Source organism: Callospermophilus lateralis, chromosome 2 (genome assembly GCF_048772815.1).
Source record: "Callospermophilus lateralis isolate mCalLat2 chromosome 2, mCalLat2.hap1, whole genome shotgun sequence".
Taxonomy (NCBI): Eukaryota; Metazoa; Chordata; class Mammalia; order Rodentia; family Sciuridae; genus Callospermophilus; species Callospermophilus lateralis.
This window is the reverse complement of record NC_135306.1, coordinates 63,774,071-63,790,099: the sequence shown is the minus strand read 5'-3', so window position 1 is coordinate 63,790,099 and position 16,029 is coordinate 63,774,071. Positions and strand designations below refer to the sequence as shown.

At 39.1% G+C, this 16,029-nt stretch overlaps 1 protein-coding gene across 1 annotated transcript in view; it reads right to left on the bottom strand.

The window, feature by feature from the left end:
* Positions 1 to 16,029, bottom strand: part of Glis3 (GLIS family zinc finger 3) — a 421,197-nt gene that overhangs the window by 284,521 nt on the left and 120,647 nt on the right. The window contains exons 2-3 of the mRNA XM_076843439.2: positions 14,865 to 15,072; positions 6,579 to 7,695 (exon numbers count right to left, since the gene is read on the bottom strand). Of these exons, the coding sequence (XP_076699554.1) occupies positions 6,579 to 7,695; positions 14,865 to 15,072 (1,325 nt within the window). The remainder of the gene's footprint in view (positions 1 to 6,578; positions 7,696 to 14,864; positions 15,073 to 16,029) is intronic.

Genomic DNA, 16,029 nt, shown 5'->3' with positions numbered 1-16,029 from the left:
ATGTAGTTAATGATTTTGTTTAATGAGAATAAAGCCTCAAATATTTAACCTCTTAAGAGTTGTTCTCATTATCTATTATTTTTCATTAATCCTAGAATCACAGGGCAAAGAAACATAAACCACAATTTACTTTGAAACATTTGCCCAAATCTGCTATACATTTATTTTTAGGACAAAGTTCATAAAAGGCCACTTCTCCAGGTAAACTGGATTAAATGCCTTCTAAAGGGAAATCAAATTAAACCACCACCAAATGGCAGGTTTCTAAACAGTGCTTTGGGATGTGAAATTCGATTTGACAGACGCCTTATAGACTGTGGTCAATTCCCCATCTGATGAGAATTTCTGTGGTTTTGCTTTTACCCATACTAAGAGGTTCTTAATTTACAGTGACATATATATGTCCACAGTATACTCGACATGTATATACATAGAGAAATATGTTTGTATCTCTTTCTTATATAAAAATCACTGGGGGAAAAAAATCTCGAGATTCAGTTAAATCATTGAGTTTGCATCTAATATTTGACAGACTGATGCCTTGTGGGATACGATTTGGAAGCTACACTCTCTCTGATCTTTACCAGATGTTTCACTGGTGCTGTTTCAGCCTCAAGAGACAAAGAGGATATTAATGTTAATTTTATTTATTTAATCACATCAGGCAGATTTGATAAAAGAGAAAATCCAATATTTTGGTAATTTACCAACTCTTCAGAAATGTCCATAGTAGCAAAAGAAAAAAATGTTTTGAAGATCACTTTATATTAAAAGCAGAGAGGCTAAATTATGGTTGTGAGGAAGAATTCTCTTACCTTCAAAAAATGGGAAAGATGTGACAGATCTGTCAGTGTCACTTTTAACTCAGGGAGGCAAGAAGTAGCAATGACAGATATATACATCAACACAAGGCCCATCCCGACCTTTAATTTACTATTAACTGTAGAGAAAGAATACTCTGACCATGAGATGGACACTGTCAAAAGCCTCCTGCCACCACCAGAGCTGCTGTAGTATCTTCTTATCTCTCACCTCTGTTTTTTATTCCAAGGGGAAAATGAACTACCCTGATCATCACCAGGACATTGATGATAATGAAGACATATTCTCTACTAAGTACTGCCTCCCTACACTTTAACCTTGACAGGGGAGGCTTTTATTTATCTAGAATTTGTAGAGTACTTGTTTTCAGTCTTGGCTGCTCATTAGAATCATCTGAAAACTGCTCCCCAGACAAAAAACATCACAAACTCAGGGGAGAGACCCAGGTACTGATACTCTGTAAAGGTCTCCAGGTGAGTCAAATGTCAGCCAAGCGAAGAATAGTGCTTTAGTGGAGAACAGCTAAAGTGGAAAAATCAATTCTTCTAGGCTTTATGCTCACCTGAAAATGGCACGTATGTAAGGAAGCTGAAGTGTTATCTTAATTTTCTTTTATTTTTAAATAGAACACATACTTCTGAAACATTTCACACAGAGAAGTTTACGAAACATAACAGATACCCGTGGCACTGTATTGCCACCACTGAGCTTAAGAGAAACTAATATTTTACCATATTTATGTCAGTTTTCCCTCTTTGGAAAGAAGATGAAGCAAAATCCCCACATCCTATTTCTTTCCTCTCTAGAAATATCCCCTATCCTAAGGTTACTGGTTAATCTACCCACAGGATTTCATTCCTTAACCACACAATTATTGATCCAAAACAACTCTATACTTTGCTGTGTTTAAATGCACATAAATTGTATTATACTGCATTAGCCCTTTTGCATATAAATTCTCACTCAACAATTTTTGAGAGTTGCTCATGTTGATACATTCATGGATATATTCCAATAATTTTAAACTTCTTTATATTATCTCATTAGGAATAAATCATAGTTTATTGATTCATCTTATGTATGGAGAGTTATTTACACTTTTTTAAAAAACACAAATGCAATAAACATCTTTTCTGGGGTTTCTCTGTCACCACATGCAAGAGTCTGTAGGTTACACACTTAGACATGATTCTAGTGGATATGCTTAGCTCCAACCTTATTAGGTATTCCAAATCACTCTCAAAGTGGTTACACAATTTACTCTCTCCAGAAAAGTTAGCATACTCCCCTTTCCCCATACCCTTATCAATACTTGGTAGTATGAAAATTTACTCATTTTGGCCTATATAAAGATTTTGAAGTGTTAGCTAATAGTTATAGTTGAATAGTATTTTCCTAAGATCCCTTCTGGTCATGTTATTGTGGTCATCATATCAATGCCAAATCTTACCAAATAACAAACTAAAAGACATAAAAAATCCTTCTACAGCTTACAATAAATTTACTTTTCCCTAAAAAAAAAAATATGCTACAGGGGTGAGATTGTAGCTCAGTGGTAGAGCACTTGCTTCGCCTGTGTGAGGCACTGAGTTTGATCCTCAGCACCAGATAAAAATAAAAAAAGAAAATAAAGGTATTGTGTCCATCTATAACTAAGAAAAATATTTTTTAAAACATACTACATAGTCAGTACTGGCCCATGAACCCATACATCAGACCATAAAAGAAGAATGGGGACATGGCCCCAGTGCTGTATTTATTTTCTTATGTTCATGAACTAATGTTACTTAAAAAGCAAACTACCCAATATTCAAGCCAAAGAAAATACTCTAGGTTTGGCCAGGCAAAATGCCTGAGGAGAAATGAGTCAATTCATACAAAATTCAAAGCTGTCTATGGTCAGTGACATTTTCATGAAAATCTGTGGGTGGGTAAAAGTTTTACAAAATTCCTTTTTTCTATTGGATAAAAATCATCCAGGAAAAATAAGCAAAATTTAAGTGGCAGCCCACATTCCCCCTAATTCCCTTATTAACACTCCCTAACCTCCCAGCACAACTGCTTGCAATTGTGCACAAAGGCAAGTACTGGCCTTTCCCACCCTGGCAACAGAATCCCATGCCCCTGCTCACTCTGTCCTGATCAGATAAGTTTTCCCAGCAGAGGCACTAACTGAGCATGCCTGGCCTCATTCAAAACATACCTTCCTGGGAACACTATCAGGCCAGGCACTGCACACCCTTAAACTTAATGGCAGAAAGACCTATGTATGGCAAAAACATTGTCAGTGTGCGCTCTGTTGGAACCATTACTATGGATACAGTTAGAGACGGTTGACATAAAATGTGGCTCTGGGTTAGACTTTATGTTGTCCTCCTACACAAATCAACAGTTTGAAAAAGAGACAAATTCTGGGTCTCCATGACTGTTCTAACTTGGAAATCTAGAACCTTACCATTTCAGGAAAACTTATCAGAATTCCACATAGTTACACTGGGAATGCCCCCACAGTTTTTATAACTCCAAGATTTACCAAGGTTGGGAGTGGGTAAACATAGGAAGGTCAAAATAGAATGATTCAGCACATAGAAATTGCTTTACTTAATAGACAGCAGTGAATGGACTTGAGTCCCTTTAAATATAATACTGCCATATCCCAGTTTCTGATTTAGCTGAGGTCTGTCTGTCTGCCATGGCCTTTACTTCTCAAGGCCTTTTTGTCCATGGCTGGGAATATCTCTGCCATTGAGCCAGGCCTGCAAAGAGAGCTTTGCACAGAAGCAGTAAGAATGAGATCTTCAGAACTGTGGGATTATTTGGGTGGGGAAAGGAAAAGAACCCATCCTCTTCTTACAGTAGTTGAACCAAATAAATAATTCATAACCCTCCCCTGGTTTTGCCATCTACAGTCCTGAGTGATCAGAACCCCAGAGTTCCGGGTAAAGCTGGAGAGTCATAATCAGAAATTCTGAAAATGCATTCTCCCATGCAGGAAAGGGAATTTGGCACTGAGGGAGGACAGCAGTGGCAGCCTCTTCCTGTAAGCAGGCTGTAGCCCTCTGACACACCCTCCAGTTACCATAACTTCCACAAGCTCTTTGTGCTTCTTGTAGTCATGGTCACCAAACACAAAGGGGTCATCTGCCCTTTCCTGGGTCAATAAGCAATTGAGTGAAAATGATGAGTAACTCTATCATGGAAAATTAAAAGCAGTTAAGCATATGTAAAATAGACTGGACCTTTTCATTGAAACCGCTCCTAGCCTTAGAAGCATGTGACACAGCCACAAAAAGCCAAAGATCACTTCTCCAAAAGAAGAATGTGGTCATTTTACTTGGCAGGATCTTTAGCTTTGATTCAACTACCTTCTGATTTTAAAGCAATGAAACAACCCAGTGTTAAAAGTTCTTTGTGTCTGGATTCCAAATGTGTAAACATTCATTTTTCAAAAGCAGAAGAATACATTATTTCAGGTGGGCATCCACTTTAAGCACAATGTCTTCTATCCATGCTAAATTTTCATGCAAAACATTCACTGCCAGTTGGCTACAGTCCTACAAATCAAGCAGATGACGAGTAAGTCAAGGGTCTTCAGAAGAAATGAAGTCCATAATATGTATGTTTATGTGAAAATGGATGTCTTCCTGCTATAAATATATATTCCCAAGACTGGAATTGCAGCATTAGTCAGGTCCTAAGAAACCCTGCCTTGGATAAACATATTTGCACTATGATATGTGTAAGTAAATGGTTTGTGGTTCTAGATTTAATATGCTATTAAATTAGCAACCTGCATTTTGCAAAGATTCCATCTAGAAGTGGGGAGTGGGCAGATTAAGAGAAAAATTACCTCCCATACCCATCCTGAACAGTACAATAAAGAGCTATGCAGAGGTCTGCAAACATTTACCTTTCAGCTTATTCTTTCACTCAACTATTTCTATCTTTACTATTCAGCATGCACTTCAGCAAAAGTCAACCTTATAAAGTTACACATCTTTTAAAAGTCTGGGAACAGTGGGGAAAATGGGGAAATCCTGTTGCATAAAAATTAATTTTGCAATGCAGAAAAAATTTTTTTTGGATAATTCAAGGCTTTATGTTTATTTCAGTAAAGCCAAATCCAGTAAACTATTTTCAGCCAGGATTAGTCAGAACTGAAAGGTTGGACTGTTTTCCTTCAGAAACTGAATGTCTTTCCTGCCTGCAATAGGATGGTGTGTTCCAAACAGAGTAAATGGAATTGCCTACAATTGCCTGTCTCTTTCTGGCATTTTTAATGCAGAACCCTACTGAAAGAGTGAGGTTTTGCCTCCTGGAGTGTAATTATTCCTTTCACTCATAGAACCTGACATTCTCACAATATATCACCTTCAGGTTTTCCTTAAGAAAAATCACAACATGGGGCATAATGTAACCATGAGAAATGCAATTTCATTCCACCAAAAATTCTTAAAACTCTTTCAAAAATACCTACTGGATGGTGAAATAATACTTACATTAATACTTCTAATACTTACATTACAGATGTCATCTGTTTGATTTGCTTTTGCATGAATCAGAGAACCTGGCTAATCTACAACGAGACATAAACATGGTCCAGATTCTCTGTATCACGACATGCTATAGAGAGAAGGGACTGGGGTCGGGGAATCACAGTCCAGATAAGTTCCTTTTTAAAATAATGTATATATTTCACATATTTAGTGACCTCCACCATACTCATTATCCAGGGAGCACACAGAATTCTCAGATTTTAACTTTAAAGAAATATTCCTGCCCATCTAAATTAATATAAACCATATGTTCTTCTTCTTCCAAGAGTTAAGTAAGCTGTCAGATTGTGCAAAGCCATCCCTGTGATCCCAAGGGTGATGTCCCACTTGTAAACCCTGAGGGCTTCTCTGAGGTGTGAAATTATTGTGAAATAGTTTAAGAATCATATTATTCAAATATAGTAAATTTTGCCCAGAAATAGAGTTCTAGGACTGATGCCGGGAAAAGGGGAAGGCAGGGGAAAGTGACACCAGGCCCACTTCTTTCAATGCCAAAGGTACATTAGGCACATTCCCTAATCCACTCCCTCCTTATATCTTTCCACAAACTCTCTCCTTAAAATTAGGTGAGATCCCTCCAGGTTCTGCTTTGTGGTATCCTCTGGTGTTTTTATGCTGGCTATAAATCATTAACTAGTCCCACAACCCTGGAAAGTACAGTGTGCAGGCGTGTGGGTACATGTAGCCATAATTTTACTAGCCAATTTGCTAAGTGGTGAGTTCCTTTCTTAAATATCAGAACACCCCTTTCCCCCACTCCAATTCTCACCCAGTTATTGGAGGGAAAGAAAAATCTGAGTATTTGCTTTGGAAGAGAGCTAAAGCTCGCTGGTGGTGTGATGTGTGTTCCTTTGCTCTTGCACGTCCACGCACATTAAGGAAGCTCCAGGTTGTGTGTGGCCAGCATTTTTTCAAGATTACGGACAGTGGGGCAGACTGGCCTTCCCTGCCGATCATGTCCCCTTTCAGAAGAGAATCTAGAAATGGAGAGAAACCAGCAGCCTCTAGCCATCAGAAGAACCTTTCCCTTTCTCAAGCTGAAGAGGTATCCAATCTCATGGACATCCCCAGCAACACACATCCAAACCCACAAATGAAGAAACTGTATTCAGACTCATGGGCCAAGTTTAGAAAAATACACACATGAAATACAAATGCTAGGCCTTGGAGAAAGGTCACTCCTGGGCTTCAGAAACTCACCGTACACTTGTTGGGCTTCTCCCCAGAGTGGACCCTCATATGGATCAGCAGTTTATAGCGGGCGTTGAAAGGCTTGTACCTTCTAGGGCAGCCAGCCCAGAAGCAAGTGAAGTCTTCCCCCTTTCGCTGATCAATGTGGACCTTCTCGATGTGCCGCACAAGTTCCTCCTGCTGGTCATACAAGGCGCTGCAATCTATCCAGCGACAACAGTGCTTGCCCCCACCATCATCCATCTCTCCATCATCGTCCAGGGTGGCTTGAGGCAGTGCCAGTGGCTGGCTGTGGGCCACTAGCTCTGGGTGATGAAGGTGAGGGTGGGCATGGTAGGGTGGTGGGGGACCTTGAGGCGGTGGCAAGGGAGGGAGGGGGGGCGCAGGCGGCAGATCCAGGGTACCACCTGGGAAGTCCTCCAGTCGCTCAGTCTTGAGCATGCCAGAGGGTTGGCCTTCAGGACCTGGCAGGCCATGCTGCACCACCATATTGTTGACCTGCCCGGGCTGAAGGCCACCGTGCTCCAGCTGTTGCATGCGCTCATACTCCAGTACTCCATCATCACCATAAGCCGGTAGGGCCAGGCCACCACTGGTCACCAGCACACCCTTCTGGCTGCCAGGTACTGCACATGGCTGGGGGATACAGCTGCCGCGCACCCCCAGGAAATGCCCGTAGACCTCTGGCTGCGGGGACATGTTGGCTGGGGATGCCCTCGGCCCATTGATGTAGGCAACCAAGGACGTGGGTGAGGTACGGATGATGGTATTGAAGTCTATCCCGATGCCATCTGACAAGGGCGACAAGGACAGTGCTCTCTTCTTGGAGCGGGCCGAGTGGGATCTGGTGGATGAATGCCGGGGACTAGGGTAAGGAGAGTGGGTATTTTCCATGCCAAAAAGATAGGATGGCAATGAGTTAGAGACGCTATTGCTGGACATGGATGTCCCCGGAGGAAGGCCAAGGAAGTCCCCTAGATCCACACCATTCTGAGAGCTATGGTTGGAGGAAAGCGAAGGCAGAGCCCTGTAGCCCTGAGACCACTCTTGTTTCACACTCAAGGCCGATTGACTTTCCGTGAGACTCAAAGTCGTGGATGCCAGAGACTCCCGTGAAATAAGGGACCTGGAACAGCAGCCAGAAGAGAAGAAAAAAATAACATTTTAACAGGATATGGATTGCTTAAGAGCTAAAAGAACACTGCACTTACAATCCCTTATGTATTTCCCCTAATTACATTCTCCACTAAACACACATTCTTGGGTTCAGATAAAATCCAAGGCTTTTCGTTCCAGGTAAATAATATTTTCCCAAGAAGCACAATAAAAGCTAATGCTTACTGAAATAATAAAACAAAAGATATATTGTTATAATCTCAGAACTTTAATTATAATAAATAGTGCTTGCTTTATTTTCAAATATCCTTTTTAATGTAGGGGGAAAATTAAAGACCTGGGAAAAATTATTAATGTCTGTCACAGCAAACCAAGTAATCAAGTATTTGTTAAGTACCTACTGTGTGCAGTATGGTATGATAGGCTTTGCAGTGCTTACAAATCTAAACAGAGTACCAGCCTTTAAGTAACATCTATTTGGGGAGGTAACAGTAAACTTTACTTCATTAACAACAACAAAAAAGAGTAAATCCTTAAAGTCAAAGCATAGTCCAGAGGATTCAGAAGCTTTACAATTTAGTTTCACTGATATTAACAAATAAGTAAGATAATAATAATAATAATAATAATAATAATAATAATGATTAAAGAGCAATTTATACTGGCAATACTCAGTTACAATATCAAATCATCCCAGTAGGTGAAAAATATATATAAAATACATGGACTGGTTTCAATTCTTAATTTTTTAAATAAAACATAGCTATAATATATAAGGAGTTCAAACTAAAATCAAGTCATATTTAGAATTACATGCTGGGGCCATATAAGGTTTAATCACACTTGCTTGCCTTGGGTTTTTGATGAGTTCTTGTTCTTAAATCAGAGCAGCTTTGGGCTGAAAGTAGATCATTCACTTTAAATTGCTTGTTTTACAAGATTTCCCTACCTGTTCTTACCCTTTACTAAATAAGCTTCATGTCTCACAATATATTGTATAGATAACAAAATAGTCCATAATGTAGCTCAGGCCCCTTTAAAACTCTTTTGCTTTATTACAGCATGGTTGCTTTAAAAAGAATTGAAGAAAATAAAAAGCTATGTACCTTAGACAGAAAATCTGTCACAAAGAGGATACTCATGTAGACATTTAGAACAGGCACTGTATTCCCTGACTTAGACTCAGTGTACAGCAGAAAAGCTGGCTTATTTATGTGTATCTGCACTTGCTTTCTACAGAGAGCTATTTTTGGGATAATAAAATTAATCATAACAAAATGTTATAGAGAATGTCTGCCTTCCCCAAAATGAATACTTTTACTATCTTTAGCTGTTAAATATCAACCTGTTGCAAAGGAACAAGTGAAAAAGAGAAATACTTTTATCCCACCTGTTCCTCTTACTCCATTTCACAAAATGGAAGCCAGGAATGTGGTTTCCTATGAGTGTGAGATATTAGCAAGAAAACAGCTCTGAAATGCACACTATGGGGTGATAACACTGTGATCAACATGATGTTACCATCAGGCGAAGTAATGTTTACCAATGACAAACTCAGCCGGAATGTATGTCCAGTTGCCCTTGACATAGATTTTTTTCTTAGTCCACATCCTTACATTTGGGTTGAAGTCCTTTTTCAAGCCCCAGAGTGTTTTCTGAACCATCTGTTTTTTAATTCCCCGTGGACACTTTTCAATTATTTTCTTAGCACACTTGCAGCTTGTGGCTCTTCCTGCAGAGCTCAGCAGAAGGCTCCTGGTGATTGGATGTCAAGGGCCCTTTGGTCCCTTCCCCAGTGAGATTCAGGAATTGCTTTCAGACCCAAGCTAAATCAGTAGATATGTCATATTTGAAGCAGAGACAACTGACTTTGCTTTACACCCTGAGAAAGTTTATAGAACATCAAGAATAAGAGCTTCACTAGAGCCATGTGGCTGAGTGGATGTCCATTCTCAGGTGGCATATTTGGCTGTCACTGTCATTTTAGAACATTTCAGATTTTTAAGCAGTGACCAACAGAGAATTTTATCTACCTCTATAAATTTTGCTTATAAAATTATATTATTTGGTTTGAGAGCAGCCTATAGTGAGACTTGTTCATTGTTCCATTGTTGAAAGACGATTCTCATTTTTCTCAAATTACACCTGACTATGGCTTAAATTAAATCTGAATATAACCCTGTGTAGATGCTTTGCTTAATACCTTGGACATCTCAGTTTTCTAAGATAGTTATCATATATTTTTCAAAAAGCAAATCCTATATTCTATCATTAAAGCAATTAGTATGAATAGGGCTGTGTCTGTCTCTCTCCCTCCCTCTCTCTCTCTCTCTCTCTTTCTCTCTCTCTCAGCAGCCAGTCTCCCTCCTATCTCCTATGCAGTAATCCAGACCTTTTACAGTTCTAATGCATGGAATCTCTCCCCAATACACCAGTTCTCAGTAAGAGTCCTCTTTCCAAAGAGGTTATATACTAACTGTGCACCTGGAAGCATATGTGGGTATTTTCCTCAACAGAAGTCAAAGTCTCTCAACAGAAGAGGCATTTTTTAATCTCCCTAGTACCTACCAGAGTGTTAGATAAATACAGAGTATTCAAAAACTTGTTAATTAACAAAGTAAATAAATAAACATCATGATGGTAACTATCCAATATTCGTAACTTACAAAGCATTTTTCTTATGTTATCTTATTATTTGACACAATATGTGAGGCAAGTAAACTGTATTTTTAATCAATTCTATTATACAAAGAATAAAACTAAGGTTCTGTAAAATTTTTCCTAGTGACACACATACCAAAAAAAAAAAAAAATGGGGGGAGAGGACAAAGTCCTCAGTGAATAATAAATGAAGCAGCATGTGACATACAGAGCCTTAGCTGGATCATATACATTCTCTACTGCTTTTCTCACACTGCAGCTCACATGTGGTCCATAATGCTCTGCTTGACTACAAGACCTGGTAAACCCGGCTTCAAGTCACACAAGCTACAATTGGAACACAAATTTTCTGTTCTTTCTGCAACAATATGTTGAATGAGTGTGAGGGCTGCCAAGAATTCTTGCCTGTAACCCCTGCTGCTACAACACCAGACCTGTGGGAAGGAAAGTGACAGAGTTCAGAGCGCTGTGTCACCATACTGAGAACAATCTCCATTTCCATATGTTCATCTGTTCCTAAGATTACTATTTCTGGTGCCTGGTTTATTTGGAGCTATATGTGAAAAGAAGGTAGATATATCTCAAACAAAATAAAAGCAATACGAATACCCGGGAACCATCAGCAAAAAGGATTACGGTGGCTGATAAAGTAAGAGCTAAGTAACTCTCAGTCGTAAGAGGTAGGATGACCCAAATTGAATTATTTGGTTCAATGCCAAACTTAAAAGAAGTTCTAATTTAAAAATAATGCAGAAAACTCTCAAACTGACACTCATAAGAATACATATATTTCATATATACACAGATATGGAAAGGAAGACCAGTCCTGGTCTATCTGGAACTTCTTATTTATGTGTCCTGGTAAATCACTCAGAAGAATTAGCAGGGCATCTGACCACAGAAGGGTTTTATAAAATGTTAGGACTCATAGAGAGTTCAGAGTCCATTCCTAACAAAAAGACAATCACCCCTAAGAATTTCTAATAGAAGAGAAAGAGAAATGTGGTGCCTTTCTGGATGTAGAATGTATTATCAGGCAATGGGTGAGTTTTGTGACTGACAAGCAAGTGGCACTGGAGAAAGCATTTAGATTTTCTGTGTCTTGGGGTCCATGATGTCTTCAACATGGACAATACTAGAAGGTAGTACAAATATTCAATCATAAAGTGCAGAATCACAATGCTTGTGCAAACAGCAGAAAAGCTAAATATATTCCAAACTCATGCAAATTTCTTCCATTGCCCAACTTTTGCTAGATGGGGATATGACTCCACTGGATAAGGCTACTATACCAGTACGTTGGCCTTGTCATTTTAGGAGAAATATGCACAACAGCCTCTGTGGTATAAACTTTTGGCAATGCCTAAATTGAGAATGGTTTCTTGATCTTCTTGATTTTCAAAATACTAAGGGGTAAGTTTGCATTTATCATTAAGTCAGAAATGGTTGGGAAATTAATGAAAGCAAATACTCAGTACTAGGGCAAAATTCTCATCAATTAATTAGACAGAACCCAACAAAGCTAAGAAAAAAGTGACTTTTTCAAGATGAGCACCCAAGAGAAAAATGTATACAAATGAATTTTTAAAAACACAGTCAATGCATCCATGAAAACTGGTCAATGATATCAATAATTAAGAAATGCAAATTAAGACAAAATATCATTTTGTACCTCAGATGGAAAAACTTATACTAAGAAAAACTTATAAAAATAATAACTAATATTTGATAAGGTCAGAGAAAACAGGCACTCTCTTAGCCTGTTAGTGAATTTATAAATGGGTAGGTCTTTTCTATAGTGCAATTTGAGAATACATATTAAGAGCTAAAAATTGTACATTTCCTTTAACCCAGCAAATTGTACTTTAAGAATTTATTCTAATAATCAGAGAGGTGCAATAAAAGAGTTACAGGGTTAATGCAATAAAGCATTATTTATAATACTAAAATAAGGGGAAAGAACTAAATCCCTAGTAATAAAAGACTGATAAGAATTACTTTTTATTTATATACTTTCTTTATAAAATGGAATTTGGAGCAGAAAGAAACCATTATGTGAGGCTGAAGAAACCTTTATTACAAAAGAGTTTATAATATATGAACTGAAAAAAGTAATTATAAAACTATGTCAGTTATTAGGTCAATTTAGTGGAAAGAAAAGCCAATACTTACGATGCATGCATTTGCATACACCTGGAAGGATGTCTATCCAAATTCTACCCACGATTGTCCTTGAGTGATATAATTTCTACTTTAGGAATTACGGGAATTATATGGGTAATTAGGCGGAGCATCTCTCCAGTCCCTATTTGCCTCCAGCAGACTCCTGGTGGATAAGGCTCTAAGATGATGACCTCAACATCTTCTCTGTGACACTGACATGCCTTCCAGTTTGAACTGCTGCCTCTTACTCTTTCTCCCCTCTGATGGAACACACAAACCAATTTAAAGATCACAAATAATATGCGACCTTTCCAAATTGCTAAAAGTAGGTTCCATCCTTCACTAAGCCACTCCTCAACTCGTGTTTCTTTGTTTATCCTGCAAAAAAATTTTTTTTTTCTCATAGAAGAGCTCACGGAATACATAGTCAAAAACACTTGTCAGTATTTCTTTAAGGTGTTGCCTTTTAAGGATATAAAATTATGCTAAGGAATCAAATGTGCCAGAACACACTGAGATAATGACCCTCTCTGGCCGACCCATGAAAAGGACTGCATAAGGTATGTGGCTTGAGCAGCCTGTGCTCTGCCTACCATCAGCTCCTCCATTAATTATGACTCTGCCTTCAAGGCATGGGCTGGACTTGCCACCGACAGGAAGCTGAAGGCTTCCCAGTGACACCCACCCATGAGCACAGTTAATTTTACATGCAGCACTCAGCAAGTCTGAGGAGTCCCTCAAGGCATAATCATCAATGGGAAAATGACAGCAGCTTCCCATCACAAAAAGACTCAGCTGAAAAACAACTTTCCACCCCATGAAAAATTGGCATAAATAAATGATCCAGGAACTATGTTTTCAGAGTCTCAAATGGAAGCTAGGAGGATTGTGCAGGAAGACAAGAGCAGAAAAGATGGGTAGTAGGAAGGAAAGGAAGAAGAAATAGAGTCTCAGAACCACAGGTATCTTAGTGGGTTACAGCCCCACAAGAAGAAGAGGCAGAGGCCCAGAGAGTGAAAGTCCTTTGCAGGATCAGTTACAGCAGAACCAGGACTCATAGGCAAAAACTTTGGATTGTGCTTTTCAAAGAAGATAACTTCTGATGATAAAATATTAACTTAAAAAAGAAATGGACCTTAAACTATACAGTATTTTGGTTTTATGATCTCCCTAATATCAATCTTGACAGAGATAAAAATTTGTCTGAGGGGTGATTTCTCTTTTCTAATTAATTCTCCCCTATGAAGATAGATACGTGGTACTTATTGTGCCTACTTATTCTGCCACCTAATCAGACATCATGTTGAAATGTTATGTAACTCATATGTTGAGAGCCACAGCCGAAGGGGCCCCAGCAAACATTCAAGCTGATGATTGGCTCACAGCGGCCCCAGCAACATCTAGCTGATTGGCTCCTCTGCGGGAATGCTCATTAGGCTGTTTCCCTGCCCTTTCAGGCCACGGAGCTGCTCACTGGGGGACTTTTTTGGCTCCGCCCACGCGACCCAGCCAATCGGTCTCAAGAGCAGGAGGATTGTGGGAGGTGGAGAGGTTGGTGGTTGGGAGAGTGGCTTGTGGGAAGCTGGTGGTGGCAGTTGGGCTCTGAGGGTTTTTCCTGAGGAGCTGTTTTGTTTGGCGTGTGTGGTTCAAAAAATAAAGTTAGTTTCTTTTGACAAGTGGCTCCTGAATTGTGCCCAGCCAGACTGCGGCATTTGGTGGCCCGCACTCATACATGAAAATACGTCTTCCCGACATATCATAAAGCCTTAAAATGTGTGATTTCTGTCTTCATTCTCTCTGCTATCTCCCTAAACTCTGACTCTTACACTACACAGACAGTATAGACGCTTGATATTGATACATATTTGGGTACATTGGTCGATGGGTGGGTAGATGGATGGATTGAGAAAACAGCTTGATAAGCAGTGTTGAGACTGAAATATAGACATCAAAACCTGTCAGGTAAAAAAGACGTGCCTGGAACACTTATTAGACCATGACATGACTTGCTTCACCAGGAACTGACAAATGCACATATTGGCCTTCAGTCACTGAAGCTCAAAATCTCAAAATGGGCATTCATTTTAATTATACCACAAGATAGTAGATATTAAACCATTTCTCCCAGTTAAGAGGATACAATGGCACATACTTAGTTTTTAGGAGCATTCCCCTACAACACTCACATCAGAAGAGTTGCTTGGGAGCATGTGTGTTTATGTGCATGTGTGTGTGCATGTGTATGTGCATGTGTGTGTGCGTGTGTGCGCGCCCATGCATTCAGGGATAGAAGGGAAAACACATGTGGGGTGTGATTATACCATAAAGAAGGGGGAAAAAAAAGTAACTTGAGACCTGGTATCTGAAGGAGGTATATTCAGGTTGGCTGCATTCACTGCCCTCTGTAAGCTAGGACTGATCTGCTTGCATGCTGTGGAGACCTGGCTTGCTGGAGGTGAAATGGGTCCCAGTCGCTGAACCATCATGGGACTGCTGGTGACCACTAGATTGTTGCAGCTGCCTTTTCCAATGGACTTGCACTGAGGCCCAAAGCCAAGAGCCCCTAAAAACAAATGAATCAGGTTAGCTTTTATGTCCCTTAAATCAGAGACCAGTAAATACACACATGTGCACACTTATATCAGGACCCATCTCAAAAGACAGTCCTTGGATCTTCCTTTTTTAGTACGGGCAATATTACCAAAAATGTTTTTCTAATTCCAACTGGAAAGTCATAAAGCTACAACAGACACTCTTCCATAATCGCCACATATATAAAATGTGGTTAAATTTCACTTCTAGATAGAAGTGAGAATCTTGTTTTGAGAATGATATTGAGAGGTATATCTTATATCTTTACCTAAAGGGTTAAGGTGGTAGGGAGACAGAATTACCTTCATCAAACCAAAGTGTTTTCTGGTGTTTTTTTTTTTGTTTTTTTTTTTTTTTGGTCTCCTCCCCCTCCACTTGAATCACCCAGCAAGGAAAGTTGATACTACTAAAAAAAATTTTTAAAAATAAAAACCCGTTTAACTGGTTCACTTCATTCCAAATCTGGACTTCCAAAAAGCCTGTTTAAAAGGATATAGTATGACTGTGTACCTCCAATCTTGATTTTTTTCTCTTTATCCCAATATGCTGTCATTAAACACATACCCAATTTTTTAAACAATCAGGATGAGAGTCTTAACACACTCATTTAAAAAGCAACATGGTAACTAAATTTGACATAGGTTTTTCATTTGCATTAGTTTACAACCTTTCAATGTAAAAAGTGTGGTACATACCCAAAGGAGAAAGAAAAAAGAAGAAACCCACAAGAATCTGTGTCATTATGGAAAAGTGAAAAGCAAGGGGAAAAAAGGCAAACGCTGCTATGATTCATTTATAAAAAATAATAATAATAGTTGAATCATTCTAGACATTCTTTTTACATGGATGTACTTGTTCAAACTTTTTTTTGGGGGGGTGGGCAACTACCTGGCCAAGTGTCAGTAACTAAATACTCTGTTCCCACTTA